The 16990-nt window shown below is 36.6% G+C and overlaps 4 protein-coding genes across 9 annotated transcripts in view; 1 reads left to right on the top strand and 3 right to left on the bottom strand.

Moving 5' to 3' along the window:
* LOC126864751 (uncharacterized) overlaps positions 1–4168 on the top strand; it is an 83055-nt gene extending 78887 nt beyond the window's left edge. For all 4 annotated transcript variants that reach the window (XM_050616423.1, XM_050616424.1, XM_050616425.1 and 1 more), the window contains 5 exons: positions 1608–1863; positions 2431–2615; positions 2701–2973; positions 3053–3326; positions 3399–4168. In XM_050616423.1, coding sequence (XP_050472380.1) covers positions 1608–1863; positions 2431–2615; positions 2701–2973; positions 3053–3326; positions 3399–3751 — 1341 coding nt within the window. In that variant the 3' untranslated portion in view covers positions 3752–4168. The remainder of the gene's footprint in view (positions 1–1607; positions 1864–2430; positions 2616–2700; positions 2974–3052; positions 3327–3398) is intronic.
* On the bottom strand, positions 4070–5801 carry LOC126864753 (THO complex subunit 6 homolog). The gene is made up of 5 exons (XM_050616430.1): positions 5535–5801; positions 5109–5336; positions 4871–5038; positions 4637–4799; positions 4070–4550 (listed from the first exon to the last, which is right to left on the bottom strand). The coding sequence occupies exons 1-5, from the start codon at positions 5651–5653 to the stop codon at positions 4230–4232; spliced, it is 999 nt and encodes a 332-aa protein (XP_050472387.1). The 5' UTR covers positions 5654–5801; the 3' UTR covers positions 4070–4229.
* Positions 5802–5805: 4 nt separating this feature from the next.
* Positions 5806–10998, bottom strand: LOC126864748 (DNA ligase 1). Of its 3 annotated transcripts, XM_050616416.1 has the most exons (17): positions 10820–10996; positions 10444–10556; positions 10321–10374; positions 10055–10141; positions 9870–9940; positions 9437–9795; positions 9187–9358; positions 8993–9119; positions 8752–8924; positions 8455–8678; positions 8031–8159; positions 7604–7743; positions 7329–7530; positions 7034–7240; positions 6757–6973; positions 6462–6697; positions 5806–6377 (listed from the first exon to the last, which is right to left on the bottom strand). In XM_050616416.1, the coding sequence occupies exons 2-17, from the start codon at positions 10461–10463 to the stop codon at positions 6006–6008; spliced, it is 2790 nt and encodes a 929-aa protein (XP_050472373.1). In that variant the 5' UTR covers positions 10464–10556; positions 10820–10996; the 3' UTR covers positions 5806–6005. The 3 variants fall into 3 exon arrangements, with proteins under 3 accessions (XP_050472373.1, XP_050472372.1, XP_050472371.1); XM_050616415.1 differs by having other exon boundaries at positions 10444–10996; XM_050616414.1 differs by having other exon boundaries at positions 10055–10374; positions 10444–10998.
* A 514-nt stretch (positions 10999–11512) lies between these two features.
* Positions 11513–16698, bottom strand: LOC126864747 (ubiquitin-like modifier-activating enzyme 1). The gene is made up of 2 exons (XM_050616413.1): positions 16022–16698; positions 11513–15516 (listed from the first exon to the last, which is right to left on the bottom strand). Exons 1-2 carry the CDS (start codon positions 16389–16391, stop codon positions 12734–12736), a joined length of 3153 nt encoding a protein of 1050 aa, XP_050472370.1. The 5' UTR covers positions 16392–16698; the 3' UTR covers positions 11513–12733.
* Between the last annotated feature and the right edge of the window lie 292 nt (positions 16699–16990).

The following is a 16990-nucleotide window of genomic DNA, read 5'->3' as shown; positions in this document are numbered from 1 at the left end:
GCCATAATCGCAGAACGTCGTGCTTGTTCCTAGTTTGGAATCTCGCTAAAAGTGTGTTAATCTAACGAAGAAAAATGCTTCTAACCACTGCAACCACAGCAGGATTCTTGGGAGACCGCAGTGTCCCTGGTGACGCGAGTCCTCCACTTCCGGGTCTCATTGTTTCCTATGAAAACGAACGAGACCCAAGAGTTGGAAAGAGGAGGCCGCGGCGTAGAAATTTTACGAGGCGGTCCGTGACGTTCGTTCGTAAATTTCACGGTGGCCATGGCTGGTATTTATGCGAGGCGACAGCCGTAAATTTCCACGGCACGGTAAACCACGCCGGGGACAAGCGTGCGTCGACGAATAATTCATTTCCGCCAGAGCCGGCCCGCGGGCTAATTGAACGCCTATGAGACGAATTAATAATCCACTTTGTAGAAAGAGCTGCACAGGCGAGAGATTTACCGCGATCCGACCCATCGTGGCACAAGCTCGCGGAAGTGCAATATATATTCTATCTTGAGCAAACGAACCTATGGACGTTGTTGTCGTAAGTAACAGCGACGAGTAATAACGGCTCGTTATTAGCGCGTTTGTCGTTTAATAAATTAGAGAGGCATGCGGGTGTGGGCACAAGATCGTCTTATGGGAAATGCTGAACGTGCGATCCGAGTTTTAAGTTGTTGGTTTAACCCTTAGCAGACTGGTCATAGATACGTAGTGTCAGATTACACGACAGATTTTATTTATTAAAAATAATAAGATTTAATAAGTACGCGTAATACATATAATAGGTATGAAAATAAATATGTTTATATGGCTGGAAATAATTAGAATATCGTTATTACGAATGGTTTCATTGCATAATCCACAAGGCGACGAAATCCTATGGCTTTGATAGATTAACGTGTGACTCGTACGATTATTACGGTAAAGATCGAAATTGACGAGAAAACCGAGTATAAAAATGAAAAGTGACGTGAAAAATAATCCTCCGATTACTTTGTTTGTTCGTTAAAGCGTTCACGGTTGAAGATACGGAAATTGTACAGTTTTAGATCGGATGAATTAGTACCTCCTAACGTACCTCCTATAAATCTCGTTCAATGAATAACACGTTCATAAACTGGACAAATTTTTCATACGGCAGAAAAATAGAATATTTCAATTGATGCAATCGCGCGAACTACAAATTGCTACAATCAAGTGAACAATTGAGTTGGTTTTGCCAGGGTTGGAAATTACATTAACAACAGCTCTAACGAGCCTCCTATTTCAATTTCTGAATGATCTACGCTTACACTTCGCTTCTAAAACGTCCTTTGATTATTCACGAACCTCAGCCGGTAGTCATTCTATTTATCTCTTGTAAAGGGAAGTGCACTTCTGTAACGCAAACTAGTCTCTTGAATAGCGCTCATTTCCCGTACAGCCACGTCTATTTACATTCGTGTAAGAAGCACACGTGGTACTCGTTTCGAGCTGGTTATACCAACCAGTTAACACGACGTATTTTCCTCTTACAAAGCGGACAGAAACCGAAAGATACAAATGTTGACGGATGTTAAGACTTTTTCCCCGACGCGTAAAAGCGAATTAAACGTTGGATGTTCGAATTACAGGAACATGGCTGTTCGGTGCAGACGGTGGACCTGGTGGCGGACTGTCCTTTGCAGGTAGTGACACCCTCGTCGAGGTCGCCGTCACCGCCCAGATCGCCGACGCCCGCGACGCCCTCGACGCCCTTCGTACCTCCGAGGAGCATGGGGCAACGGCCAAGCACCCTGTTGCGCCCCAAAATCTCTTTGACCTGGGTGTTACGCGGGCAACAGCAACCTGCGTCCAACAACAGTCATTCTTCCGCAAATGGGAACGCAGGTCCGTGAAATATGAGTGAAAGAAATAATCTACTCTATGGGAAGCATGGTCGAGCAATGATTTCGTTATAACGGAGTACGAGTGAAACGTAAAAAGTTGCGTCAATGCTTTAGATGCGAGGAATTTGGTTCGAACGTAAAGCCTTTTGGGGGTCGAGCAATTGTCCGAATGTGGAAAAATTGCGTCAAATAATAATTCGCACGTGAAGGGAGGAACCGTAGAGATCGAGTAACGGGTCGAGTATAGAGGTTTGGTCAGAATTGGGTCAGGCAATAATCCAAATATAGGAACCTCGCGTATGAAATTCGAGGCGAAGTAAAAACCTAACTGTATGAAAATTAAATTAAATAGCAGTTACGCAATGGAAAAGTTGGATCAGGCGATATTCCACGTACAGAAAATCGAGGTCGAGCAATACCAGTTGAGAAACTTAAGTCGTGTATACGTATACTTGATTCCTAAAGAGGAGAAATGACACGAGCTGCATGCAATAAGAATAAATATCATAAATTACCGGTAATTTTGCTACTTCGTAGAATTCTAAGAAACAATGTTATCTTCGTATAGGTGGGAACGGCGATCGAGAGGGATTGTCACGAGACAGTAAGGAAAGGTCCTCGAAGAGGAGTGTGAAAAGCGTGAAAGAAAAAGATGGTTGTAAGGAGAATGTCGACACGGAGAAGCGAGAAAAGAAAGTTCTGCATAGAATAGAGAAGATCGAGAGGACGGAGAAGGTGGAAGTTCAAGAAAAGGTTCTCTTCTAATTAACATCTTTCAACGTGGAAAACACGACGCGTTAACAATTTACATTCACGTTTATTATCGTCCTCCTTTCAGGCTATCGGCAAGGAGGCACTGGCCAATGAGAGATCGTTGGATAGTCCTCTGGAGAAGCAGTCAGAAAAGGAATTTTCAGGGCTAAAGGAGGCGAAGGAGAAGGAGAAAGTTAAGAGGGCAGTGTCCGAACCATCTCTCGTATCTCGTGAGTCAACGTCCACGCCTAGTGGCCGAGAGAAACACAGACATCGAAGAACCAAACGGTCCCACAAACCCAGACCTCCGAGCAGATTTGGCTACGAAATCGCCGATCTTGATGCGTATCTCACCAAAGTAAGTACTTTTTCGATTATTAACAACGAGACGATATGGCCTCTACAACGTTACTTTGGAAAATATTCCACGTCTTTAGGCTTCTATAGAGAAACCTGCCAATATTCCCGTGGTCCTCTCGTTTCCATCCGTCCTGTACCAGACTCAAGGTGGTACTCAAGACGAGATGGCTCTCCCTCTTGGAACAGTGGTGAATGCTGTATTCAAGAACCAAACCTGGCTATACGTTCAAACTCCACACGGCCAGGAAGGGTACGTCGGGTACGCAGCTTGTCTGCCATTGGGGATATTACCGCAACCAACCAGAGGACCATGTTGGGAGGATTCAACAGACGTATTTCCTCGTCCCTTAGGTAATTTAAAAATTCATTTCCAATAGTATCGGTTCTAAAATTCATTTTTCATTAGTTTATTGTTCCTTCCAGGTAACATGACTGATACGGAAAAGCTCAGAGATACAAGATCAGAGTGCGGAGCTCGAGGCAGAAATCCAAGGGTAAAACGAGGTTCTAGGGACGCAGTGTCAGCCTGCGGAGAACGTAGTGTCGACAGATTGTATCTCAGGGCCGCGGCGAACGCTAGAACCAAAGGATCTCGGCATACTTTACTCGTCATACGTAGCGATTATGAGGGTCAAGGTGGGAACGCTTTGAGCGTCTCCAAGGGTGACGTTGTTGCACTACTTAGCGATCACGTCAGTGATTGGTTCTGGGTCCGTTCGCGAGACGGCAGAGAGGGCTTTATACCTGCGGTGATAGCAGGTCATGGCTTCCTATGACTCTTACGTTGCTGTTGTTTGTCTAAAATTAGTTGCTCGTTCAATACCATTCGGAAAAAAAATTATCATTGTATTATCTACCACCGCATCATTTGTCATTTAATATTTTTCTACGTTCGATTTCTTCATTAAACTTTGCTTTTTTCCAAATAAAACGCATAATGCTCCTTACAGTGAGAACTTACTATTAAGTTTCCAACTAATTTTAGACGGATGTTAACTGTGTTTCTTTATACATATTTCATAAATGATCTATTAGTCGAATCTACCCGAAGCTGAGGATGACCGCGTTACAAGAAATCACAACTAACAAACAGATACTTGTATATTTGTAAAAAGTTTTATATCATGTTTTATAAAATGCATATTGTATTAATATATTTATTAAAAAAAAAATATATATATATATATACATAATGAGATCACTTTCTTCTGTAAATCAATCGGTAGGTTTTTCTGTTGTAATATTTTATTTCTATTAAGCAAACTTTAACATTAACTCGCGGTAATTAAAGTTCGTACAGATGTCTATGTTGTTCGAGGAACCGGCTATGCTGAACACTTTTTGTGGATTTTCCTGATATACAATGCTATATACGGTATTGCTGGAAGTTGGCACTTTAGCTAACATTTCTCCTTGATAAGTTAGATGGTAAACGTGAGGTGCCGTCCCAGCAGCTATTACACGCTCTTCGTAGATGTTTGCCACGTGGATGCCTTCATCCGGAAGCTCGAACACAGTAGCTGCTTCCATCGTACGCATATGCCATAAAGATAAACTTGGACCACCACCACATAACTAAATAATCATTATGTATCAGGTTTTCTTTAATCGTTACATTAAAATAAATATACGTTCTGCAGAAATAAAAAAAAAGTATGTACCAGCCAGTCTTCCGTGAAGTCTATGGCGCCAATCCATTTTCCAAATCTTGGTCTGGCAACTTTGTCTACTAAATGAGGAGTTAATATATTGGTATTTTCTCTTTTTCGTAAATCCCACAACCTTACTGTTCCATCTTCACCGCATGAAGCTAATTGATTACCCCTGTGAAAAGTGAAAAACTTCATGTACAAACTACATTATGTATTATTTATTAATGATTATATTATACATACATTAAGGATAGGCAATGAATATAGTCTGTATGTCCTTCTAAGCTTCTTAATATTCTACCATCTTCTAGAGTAATTACATAAATATTATTGTCACCACAACCAGCATACAGAATGTTATTTGATTTTGAATATACTAAATAATTTACATCTGGTTTTTCGTAACTGTCCCTAAAAATAAACTGATGTTAAATATTGATAGTCGACATCGTTCATCCAAAATTTTATCATATAATCTTACTTATTAACTGGAAGTTGTATGGTCCATGATACTTTGCTTTTTGGAGCTTTACTCGAAGTAACTATTTTCCAATCCCATCCACATATTTCTCCTGATGTTCCTGTTACTAAGAAATTGTCTGTTGAAATCATACTTTCCACTTGTTGATCGGGATGTGCAGTGAAATGATAATTGGGGCCTTGTAATTCATTTTCTTCGACTTTATGCGGTCCTAGAGCTTTCAATAACCTACAAAAAGAAATTCTTTTAACTGAAGAATAAACTAGATTATAATTTTAACTTTGAAATTACCTAAGATTTTTAAATACTGAACAAAAGCTTTTATTAGTTTTTACTACTTATATTATGTTGTTTATACGCTCTCTTTGACGTCGACATAACCTGTATTTACATACTATTGACTATTTAAGTCAGATATTTACTTACTCGAAAACTGAAATATCTCCGTAAATATTTCCAGCCAATAAATAATTTCCATCCGGGGAGAAAGCTTGTGACAATACAGTGTTATAAAATAATTTTTGATTAATTGTACCCGACATCATTTGTTGATCAACTTTCGTTGCATTCAAAAAGTTAAGGTTAGAAATCCAATTCAATGAAACAATTTATCAAAAAGAATGAAAAGAGTTTACTAAGATTTGTAGTCTACCACGTAGTTAAAAGTTATGTATGCAAAGGTTAAAAGTTCAATGGCATAATAAACTGTTTTTATTGAATAGTAATCTATAAATTCAAAACAATTTTTTGTAGTATGTGTAAAAAAAGTACATACATTGAGACAATAATCATCTACATACAAAATATTTCAATTGTTGGTACATTATAAAACAGTCCACCTTATACAAAATGAAGGTATGTTTATCCGCATAACGCAAATTTAGTGAAACGTTAGATTCAATAAAAGTCTTCTTCAGCTACTTTTGTTGATGATGTCTGATTTTTTATCTGCTCTTGACTGTTGTACATATTTGCAACTTGTTGCGCTGAGGTAGCATCCTCATTGTTTTTATCATCGCGAATGCGGACAAAACGTGGAAATCGCAAAGATATTCCTTTCTCTGGATCAATAATACCAACGGCTGCCTTATGAACAGGTGACAAAGAAAGATCTGCACATTTAATTTCCCACACTTGAACTGGTTCGAACCAGTGATCAGGTTCGAGAGACGAGTCATAACGATAGTAGGACTTAGTTTGTGGTATTATATGTTCTTTGAAGAACTCTGTGTGCTTTTGAAGGTCTTCTTCGCTGAATCCAGTACCAATCTACATAAGCAAGAAACATGTAAAAGATTAAAATTATATTTATCCAAACGTTTAAAACATTGCAATGAAGCTAATGACATTTACCTTACAAACACTTTGATATTCCTCATTCTCTTGATCATAACAAGCTAAAAGAAATCCTCCATAGGTTCCTGTCCTTTTTCCTTTCCCTATATAGCCACCAATGACAACCACGTCTAATGTATCACCCACACCTTCTAAATAATCTTTCTTCAATTTTAACCAATTCCGAGAACGCTTAGCAATCTCATATGTTGCATCCTGTTCTAAGGTCTTCACCATAAGGCCCTCGCAATTGCCTATTAAATATAATTATATATTTTTTTTTAGAAATATTTACAATTAAATAGAGACTAACCTTTGACTGATTCATCTAAGAAATCTTGCACTTGTTCCATAGTCGAAGTATCTAAACTAGTTGCAAATTTCCATTCTCCAATTACTTCTTTGAAATTCTTTTTCAATAATTCACGGCGTTTTATGAAAGGTTGTTGTACCAGTGGTTCTCCATTTAAATACAATAAATCAAACATGAACACACATACTTGAACTTTAATATCTGCTTCGTTCGCATCCTAAGGGCGACAAAGATATATGTAAAATTTTCAAAATAATTTTTTATGCATTTTGCATACCTTGCGTTTTCTTGTACTGAGTATTTGGAAAGGTAGGATTTGTTTATTCTCGTTATCCCAGGCTACTGCTTCACAGTCAAGGATACAACTTTTAACTTCCTCACCTTGAGTATTTTTAAATCTTCCTATAATATCAGGATATTTGCTGGTATTATTTTCTTGATTCCTACTGTAAATACTAATTTTACCATCCTCGGCTAAATGAATCTGCAAAATATTTGCAAAAGTTAAATATGTTCTTTCCTTGTAACATACTACCTCCATTCTATAATATATATAATTATGAAAAATAAACCTGCGCTCTTTCTCCATCGTACTTCCATTCACAAGTAAATTTCAATCCATCGAAACGCGCTAATACTTCTTGCACACCTTTAGTAGGATGTGCCAACATTGGTTTCATAGGTATGCCAGGTGTAATTTTACATTTGTTCGGTAATTCTTCAATCCCCTCTTTTAGTAAAACAGGAATTATTTTGTCATAATTTGGACATTCACTGAAAATAAACATTATTATCACACGTATAAAAGTATTCAATTCTGGTATCTAAAATAGAAACAAATTCTTACCAATATGTTGTTTTAAGAGTAAGCGCAGTTTCGTCGTACTTTTGTTTAAAGGCATCGCTTGACATTTTCTTACTCACGTCTAAAACTTCCGGTGGATAACTTTGTATTGGTGGTGTCATAGTACACGCTAGTGCCAAAGCCTATAAGCATATATCTTTTACCAAATTTTCTGTATCATACTGTAGCATTATCTTTAGATGACTTAATGAAAAACTCATTTTGCATAAATATATTAGTTGTCCAAAAAGTGTCTTTCTTTCGCAAAGGTGTTTCTTACAACAGTGCACCTTCAAATGTTGCGGTGTTTATCTCAACAGAACAAAATGGATCGTACATAATTCGACAAAATAATATAAAACAAAAAACGTTGTGCTTCTATTATTTCCTCATAAAATGAAAGAAATTTTTCGGACAACCTAATACTTACTTGTAACACAGATTGTTCTGCTAGACCAATTCGAAGTTTGCCGGCTAGGGACCGAATGAGATATCTGGCTTCAGTAAAACGACACGCTACAAAAAGCGATTGAATTTTATCCAATTTTTTAGTTAAAGACTGTAAGAATAAATACATGATTACAATAAAAATATTCTGAAATTGTTTGATTATAATACTGGTATAAAGTAATTACAATTAACTATAATCAGTGCCGTCCATAAGCGAAAACTCTTACGTGTCCTTATTTATATGCCCGTATTGTGGTTACTAGCTTTACGAAATTCAAAGAGAGATAAACGAATCTGATAGTTTCATTTTTTCACACACATTTTATTCATCAATTGAAGAACGAGCATTTCGCGTCCTGTCAATGTAAATGGAACAGCACTGCTCTAAATTAATAGATGCATACCGCAGAACCAGTCATTTGTGCGATCTCTTTCAGCCTAGTATATACAATCGATACTGTCAGTGGAGCAGGTTGAAACATAGTTCTTTGATTGGAACGACTTCCTTCTGCCACGATGCCTAAATCCCCAACTGTTTGGACGTCTGCTTTAATTTGAGCTAATGTTCTACCAGTACATTGCGCTATAGCTTTCATCAAATTTGTTTCTGCCACCCCTAATTCAATCCCTAAAAAGAAGGTTATCATATTTAAACAAAAGATATACGAAAACGATATACGTATATATCTGGCAATGTTTACCTTCATAAGCAGGTGCTAATTGATTGAGACATAAATATATGCTTGGAAGTAAGTCATCTGGGCTTAAAACTATTACAGATCGGAAATAATTTGATAAAATTTCTATTATTTTTAATCGAGCGCTTGTATCTTCGATCAATTCCAACGTACGTGTCAACGCAATATATGGTACCCTAAAAAAATTAAACAATTGTTTTACCATTGCAACAAATGATACACTATTAAAAAATATGAGACATACTTTTCTCCCTGTTTCCAAAATGCATCATTTATTGGGTCATATTTCGAGGCACTAGGTTTATAAGAGTGACTGGAGGACTTTTTCTTATCTTTATCAGTATTATTTGTACTTTCTTTCTTTTTTGGAGCTGAAAGATATAAAGTTTGTTAAGATAGTTATTTATTTATTTAGTAACATATTGATAAATTAAATACCAAAAAAATTATGTATCTTTTTCGCAGGCTTCTCTACGTTAGCCTCTTTTTTCTTTTCTTCTTCTTCACTGTCTTTTTGATTATCTAGAACATCCTCGTCAGAATTTTCTTCTTCGTTAACTGGGTTATTTTCCTCCACATCAAGATTTGCTTTTTTGGGACTTTCTGGCAACTATTAATCAATATGTATTAATAGTCATACATATGTATATACATATATAAATATGTACAAAAATATATATATATATACCAGATTATGTTCTTCTTCGTCACTGGAATCAACAGGTGCTATTATCCTTGACCTTTTTTTAGTAGCTTTTTTTTCACTACTTTTAACATTCTTTTTAGTTTTAGATTCCTTAGGCGAAGACTTTGAAGATTCAAATTCATCACTTGTTTCTGTTTTCTTTTCTACAGTCAACTCATTTTCTTTCTGGTCCTCATCACTTGACACATCTTTCAATTTCTTCTTTGCATCGCTCTTCTTAGGGGTACTTTTTACTTCATTGGTTTTTCTTTTCTTTTTAGTAGCAGTATGTGGAGTTTTACTTTTTCTTTTTTCCTTTTCCTTAGTTGTTGCTATTGGTGATAGCTTAATTTTTGGTGTTCCTAGAATATAGGTATAACATCAAGAAAACTGGAAAATATAGATTACATTTATTTAATTACATAATATAGTTTACCATTTTCTTTCTTTAGTGGTGACGGAGATTTTGAGACTGATTTCTTCCTTGAGGAATTTCCAATAGGTGGACTAAAAAAGAAATAGATTGATAGATCTTATATTGATATTATACATGAAATTTTAAATACCCTATCAATTATAATGAATCATTTCCTAACAATTTCTATAATTAAATTTAATTACCTGGCAGTTTCACTGCTATCTCCACTATCGTCTCTTTTTCGTTTAGGGTTACCCGAATTGCTTTGGTCTCCATTCTTTACAATTTTGCTATTAGCGAGTATCCGATTAAGAACATTATTTACAATAGGGGAAAAAGCATTATTCAATTGGAATTGTTTACTTAAAAATATCACAGGTCGCGAATAAGTATTATTGAATACAATTGATCTCAAATTGAACGCAATACGAGTATACATAATCGTACTTGGATAAAATAATCCACGTACCTTGCATTATTAGGTTCAGTCTTATCTTTCGTACTTGCTTTCGAAAAAAATAACCTGTTAAATAAGAAGAAATATTATAAATATATTAAAATAGTGAATAAGTTATTTTGTTAAATTACATACGTTATACTACGTTGTGCCATTTTAAGGCTTTTTATGGTTATCTTGCTGTACTGTTCCCGCGCATATTTCGTGGGTCTAGGGTCATGGTATATTTATCGAAATTTGTATAGAGCCTGAAAACGAGTGGCACAACTGACCAGAAAGATGTTTTATATGCAAAAATAAGTCGAAAAAAATAACATAGTCTTTTCGTTTTAGACTTTGTTTTCAAGAAAATCGAGTTTCAAGATTTGTTGAGTAAAATTTCTGAGATAAAATTTATATATATTCAGTACTTGGTTGTTACATATTTATTTGTACAGTCAATGGAACTGATATATTGAGGTCTTAAATTAAAACGTCAAGTAATGACACTCATTGATGTAACCGTACTTACGTCCAACGAAACGAGACTTTGACTTACTGTCATTACTGGCTACAACTATTGACAACTATTGACTGATACTCAAATGTCATTGCCTTGTCTCGTTGGACAGACTGTAGGATATAGAAGTCCTTTGAATCGTAGGCTACAAATTTTTTCATTAAAATACATATCCAATTTTTGCTTAATAAAGATTATTATTAGTAAAATCTGGAAGAAACAATTTTCAATTATCACCATATCCAGTATCATTTATTTTATATAAATTATAAACATACAATAGTCTAAATCTAAATTGGAAAGTTCAGCATGGACCATATATGGCTTACATGGCACTCAGTATGTTTTTGCGACGGGAACTTTGAGACTATCTGAAATAATTAAATATTTTCTACATTGCAATATTTATTTGTTGACAAATTTTACATTTTAATAAAAAGAGAAGACTAAAGCTATTGAATAACGTATGACATATTTGGTAGGTAAATGTTCACTTGCATTTAATATAAAATGAACATGGCATGATCTTATAGATGAACCTAATATATACCATTAAAGATTTGCAAGATTAAAAAATGAAAGCTTATAATAAACGAGATCAAAGTTCGATTTATTAAAATTTAAATATTTTTTAATTTTTTCAAATTTTAATTATTCATTAAGAAGATAGGAGGAAGCATGTGTATAAGGGAAAGGAAAACGCCGTTTCAAATTTTATTTTCATTACTATATTTCTCATATTTCTTGAAATCCAAACACATCTATTTATTATCTATTGATAAAATAATACAATAAATATCCGCATTATCCTAAAATTAACAAAATATCTTCCTTTTTTTTCTCCTCGTATTCCTTGATCTAAAGTGTGCAATTATTTTTTCGAAGCTTCTTTTCAAACATCTGTTCTTACAAATTTAAATGCAATATCCCTTAATAACAACAAACAGCCTTAGCCAATAGTGTATTCGGTGATTAAAAAAAGTAAAGCGGACAAAATGAAAAATCATCAATAACGTATAGATTACATAAAATATTAAAATATCGAGTTCGATAGCAAGCACGTATTAAGAATAATAACGAAAGGAAGGGGAAGCAATTGTGATATTTTTCTTTAATTTCGTGCGTGTCCTTAATTCATGAAAATAATGATAGTAAATAGAAAATGAAAAGCGATACGACAAAGGCAAGATACATTTGCGTCCGATTCTTTTTATTATGTTTATTTGCGGTCTATATTAAATGTGTTAATTATTCGTCTAAGGACCATTAAGTTTATCATCCAGTAATTTACATTTTGATCCTATACATTAAGTTGTGAAGTGTGTGAGTCCCAAAGAAAATTCTTACCATGACAATTCCCTTTATGATCCAATATGGACTAAACTTTTTGCAACCTTTTCATATTCTTTTTCTCTCCCTTTTTTTCTTTTTTTATCATTTTATAAACAGCACAAGATCGTAGATTCTCTTGTACAAATTTTTATCTTCATATACCTCTTTTATCAACAGTTCGAATTACCTTAGAGTTAGATCATCTTTTTCTTTGAAAATATAATTTATTAAGAAAGACAAGAACTAAGAACAAATTTTACGATTATCATTGAAATTATTTAGGATAAACATAGCAAAAGGTGATGAATGAAAAAGGGAACAAATAGTTCCAGCCCTGAAATCGACATTCAGGAAAAAGGGAGATCATAGTAAGATGAACTCCGTGGATCCCGCGATTCCTTGCTATTATAAATGCTACAAAGCATCGACGATAGAAATGAATCTTTTCCTTTCTTTTTTTAAACTTTGAGAACCTTACATAGAGAAAGAGTAATATTCTCTTGTATCGTATTGTAAAATAGAAATTTGTGGAAATTACTACGGCTAAGTCAGTTAAGTAGATATCTCTCGTTATCCTGGTGACATCAATGTATTTCACGGCAAAGTGTAGCGAACATATGGAACTTCCACATCATTGCCATCAACATCGTTACAGCAAAGTTCAAATACCAACGCACGTATATGGCTTTCCAATTTCTTCTTTGATACCTTCTTCACCACTTCAGACATCAGAAGACCCATACGTTCTTGGCATTTAGGCTTTGCCATGAAGAACGAGTAAAGCATGCAAATACCTTGAGAGAGCATAGTGACCTCCAGATTGTGATGTTCTTTGAAGTAATCCAAGAACTCTTTCAGTGTCAACTCCCCTTTCACTTCAAATCGATCCCAGAGGGTCCATTCTGAATCATAGTACTTTAGTTTTGGCGCAGCAATTGGCTCTGAGAATCCAAAGAATGGCAGAGCCAAGTTGACGAAGCCATTCTTATAAACAGACAGATCTTTTACGCCGCGAGTCAGTTTAATAAGCTCGAGGCAAACCAAACCTGCTACTACTGAAGTTGTAGTAGCAATGGCTGGTATTATTTTACCAGCAATTAGTTTACTCTTGTGTCTGTCAGCTGGTGTAATTTTGTAGTTGGTAGCACGGAGATTCGAAGCTGCCACAATGAAGTCTATGTGGAAGTTGGTATCGTCATCCTTCTCGAATTCTTGCGGATATATTACCAAGCCATTAAGATCTTCAACCCTTGGTAGTTCTTCTTGTAACTGAGTGAGTCTTTCATGATCTATATTTCCGCTACCATTGGACGCTTGTACCTGCGAATCCGTTTCCGCAATTTTCACTCCAGATTTCGGTGTGAATTCCGGCACTTGCACAGTGCTAACAATTCTAGCTATTTCATCTCGGTTTCTGTTAACAGGAATACCATAAACTTTTGCCTTTAAATTAGCAGCAGCTACAATATAGTCTAAATGTAGTGGATCATTAACATTAAATGTGAGTGGTTTGGGACATCTTTTTGGTCCAGACCAAAATGGTTGACCACTGGATGTTACTTGATCAGGCGGAAAATTATACAGAAGTTGTCTAATTTGATTGCTGTATTGTTCCTGCCAGTGGCAACGAGCCCATGCAATGCAGTCGGCGAATGTTTTTGGTCTTTCATCGACCAAGGCTGTTTTAACAGATTCTAATACTTCTAGTGGTTGAACTCCAGGTAATTTTAGCGTTCTCTCCACAAATTGTGGATCGGATATATGTTGAGCGGCGTTCTCCGCCGCTTGGCGAAATAGACCTTCGAAATTGTCTCTAGCCCATTGCAAAGTGTGTTCTATAGCATAGGGAAAATTCTTTAGCGTGCAGATTGGTACAGTTTTTTCCGGAGGATCTTGGGAGGAGCTGTATGATTCAGTTAAAAATGGAACAACAACTTGAGTATTACCCTTTGTACCTAATGTACCAGATTCCAAGAGGGGCTTCCTATAATATACACAACGACGATCCATGTAAATACGGGCGTTAACGTTATCTAACGCATTCGCAACCCCGTCTAAAACCTCAAAAAAGTCGTCGTTATATACTTTCTCTGTTTCAGGACATACTCTGTTTTCATGAGCAATCACCTTCATGTCAGGATTCATACTTTTTATAACTCTAGCTGCTGTTGATGATTTGGATTGCTGAACATCAGATGGTCTAAATAAGAATTGTCTATTCAAGTTAGATTTTTCTATCAAATCCATGTCAGTGACTATTACACTACCATTTTCAGCACCAACACCTAACATTGCAAAGTTCTTGAGCAATTCACACCCAATGGCTCCAGCTCCTACAACAAAGTATTTCAAGCTTCCAATCTTTGACTGGAATTTGCGGCCGAAAACTGCAACCTGTGAATCATAACGTGATCCAATAGGACGACAATCTTCTTCTGTAAGTTCAGAACGATCTGCAGGTAGACACTCAATGGCATCAAAATACAACCATTGGAATATAGGGTGGAACTTTCCAGAACAGGCCTTCATCACTTCTTGGGCTACAATTCCTCCAATGGTAGCATTCATTGGATTTAAGTTTCCAGAGCATATCTTTGCAAATATTTCAAGCAGCTCTGCATTTATTTCCGTTTCACTGCCTACTTCCTCTTTAACAGTTTTAGCGAGGTTCAGAAATTTGTCTGCATCCTCTTGATTCCATGGTCTAGGTAATTGTCCATTTGCTTCTACGTATTTATGTAATACAATAAAAGCCAAATGTATCTGTTCTGGATAGTCAAACTTTCCAAAATCAGTTATCTGGAACTTTGGTGTCTTCAAAGCATCTTTCAATGAAGCAAATTGTAAGATCTTTGGCATTTTTACTTGTGTTACTATACCACCCCGAATATATTCAGAGTATTTAGATGTATCCCCAATGCTGAAAGTATATGGACCAAGAACTTTTATCTTTATTGGGTCACAACCATTTAGTTCTGTCATGCCTTGTACTTCAGAAAAGGTGACAGAGTCACCATCCTCCATGCCATGACGTGTGTCGTCTAAACAAGTAACAACACCTTCTGTATCTTGTGAAATACTGGCAACCATTGAACTTACAGGTGGTTCACCATTGACATCAACTACCGTAAATTTTTCTCCAAAATCACAAAAGACTTGAGAAAATAGGCCTCTGGTATCTGCTATAATAAGTGCTATATCATTTGCATGAGTAATTTCAGAGATACGTAATTGTTCATTCAATGGAGTTTCAGTCAAAACCACAACCTTGAACTTCTTAATAAAGGAATCTGTTAACGGCCCGGAGTAGTGACATGTAGGGACATAGTTGTTCAGCTCAGACAAGCGTTGACAGCAAGCAATAGCACGGTTTTTACCTAAAAAAGAAAGTACAGTAATGTAATTTTACTGTTTAATCATGTCTGTATATAGTGCTTAACTATATAACTTTTAAGTGAGTCATACAAAAATGAAATTGATCAATAACGTGGAGGTTAATTGCTTAGTCTTTTTTAAATGATAAATATCTTTTGAATATTTCTAATACTATTGAAAATTGTTGTTACCAACAATTTAGTTATAACATAATAAGAATTTAATTTATACAGAGACATATACATAGCTACACAGTCACAAAAATTTCCATACAATTTCTACCATTTGCATTTGATTTACACGAGACACAACCCGCATCTATTTAAAGAAATTTTTTACGATAATATCGATGAACAAGACGATTGGTTATATCGTTATATCATCGCCTCGTAAGATCGCGCAATCTTATTAAAATGGATGGATAAATTTTGAGCATCAAAATAACGTTGGAAAATAATAATTTCTGTAGAAGAGGGATTCATGTATTTCGCGGGTCAAGCCGCTCACCTACGTCCGCCTCGGTAAGATAGAACTGTGAGCCGAGATCTGAAATCTGGCACAATGCGTCATCGTGCAAGGTAACGGACTTGACGCCGCCGAGGATGACGTTCTTGGCGATTTCGACGCCGAGTCCGCCAAGACCGGATATCAAGACATTCGAGGATGCCATGCGACGCATAGCGTCATGGCCGAGGACGTAGAGCTGCCTGGAGTATAGACCCTCGTCAATTTCGGTGGTAGCCCGGGACGTCGAGCCATTTTTCGCCATGTCTGCGGTCGTCGTCGGATCGTCGTCGCCTCCTCCCGTGGTGGCAGCAACGCGTCGCTTCTTAGCTGGGGGGTCAACGGAACTCTCCACCACCTCAGCACTAGACATCGGACTTCACGGGGCGCCGTATTATGTCCGTCGATTGTTTTTCAACCCGGCCGACTGCACTTTAATAAAGCCCGTAACTGCACCGCACGCACCACACACCGACCTTGCCACACGCGTCCGCTTTCTCTTTCTCTCTTGACGCACCTCTCTTCGTCCGTTCTTCCTCACTTCCAGTTTACCCTTTCAAAGCTGTACCCAAAGTCTACCACGATACCACTGTTCATCCAACAATGATTCTCGTTCTTTCATCCGCTCTGTTGCTACTCTCGCAGTTGCACCACCAGCAATCGAGATGTCGATGCTACCTTGATAAAGTGGGGATAGGGATTCGATCAGTCGGTAAAACAGCGATACCGCCTTGTTCATGAAACAAAACCGTCCCCTTTTTTATTGTCTTGAATGCTTCGCTGATTCTCGACGACGACATGTGACGGAGTAACGAGGCAGGAATACAGATTTATCATTTCCACAACGAAATTTCGCACGTTATTGCTTCTTTATTTTCCTGTTGCGACATGGTGGATTAACATTACATCATGAATTTTGCATTTGAACAGTGTTCGGTGATTGGAGTAAGAAACAGGCGAATGGGAAAGCAG

The sequence above is a fragment of the Bombus huntii genome, chromosome 4, assembly GCF_024542735.1.
Source record: "Bombus huntii isolate Logan2020A chromosome 4, iyBomHunt1.1, whole genome shotgun sequence".
Classification (NCBI taxonomy): Eukaryota; Metazoa; Arthropoda; class Insecta; order Hymenoptera; family Apidae; genus Bombus; species Bombus huntii.
Note: the sequence above shows the minus strand (reverse complement) of the source record. Positions and strands in the feature narration are given on the sequence as shown.

Coding starts and splice junctions, on each gene's coding strand:
- LOC126864748 (XM_050616414.1), bottom strand. CDS start 10,290: ATGTATACTCGTATTGCGTTCAATTTGAGATCAATTGTATTCAATAAT. Junction 8,160..8,454: donor CACAAATGACTGGTTCTGCG/GTATGCATCTAT, acceptor TTATTCTTACAG/TCTTTAACTAAAAAATTGGA. Junction 7,241..7,328: donor ACGATGGAGAAAGAGCGCAG/GTTTATTTTTCA, acceptor AATATTTTGCAG/ATTCATTTAGCCGAGGATGG.
- LOC126864753 (XM_050616430.1), bottom strand. CDS start 5,653: ATGATGTCGGGTACAATTAATCAAAAATTATTTTATAACACTGTATTG. Junction 5,039..5,108: donor ATACAACTTCCAGTTAATAA/GTAAGATTATAT, acceptor GTTTATTTTTAG/GGACAGTTACGAAAAACCAG. Junction 4,800..4,870: donor ATTCATTGCCTATCCTTAAT/GTATGTATAATA, acceptor CACTTTTCACAG/GGGTAATCAATTAGCTTCAT.
- LOC126864747 (XM_050616413.1), bottom strand. CDS start 16,391: ATGTCTAGTGCTGAGGTGGTGGAGAGTTCCGTTGACCCCCCAGCTAAG. Junction 15,517..16,021: donor TCTTACCGAGGCGGACGTAG/GTGAGCGGCTTG, acceptor TTTCTTTTTTAG/GTAAAAACCGTGCTATTGCT.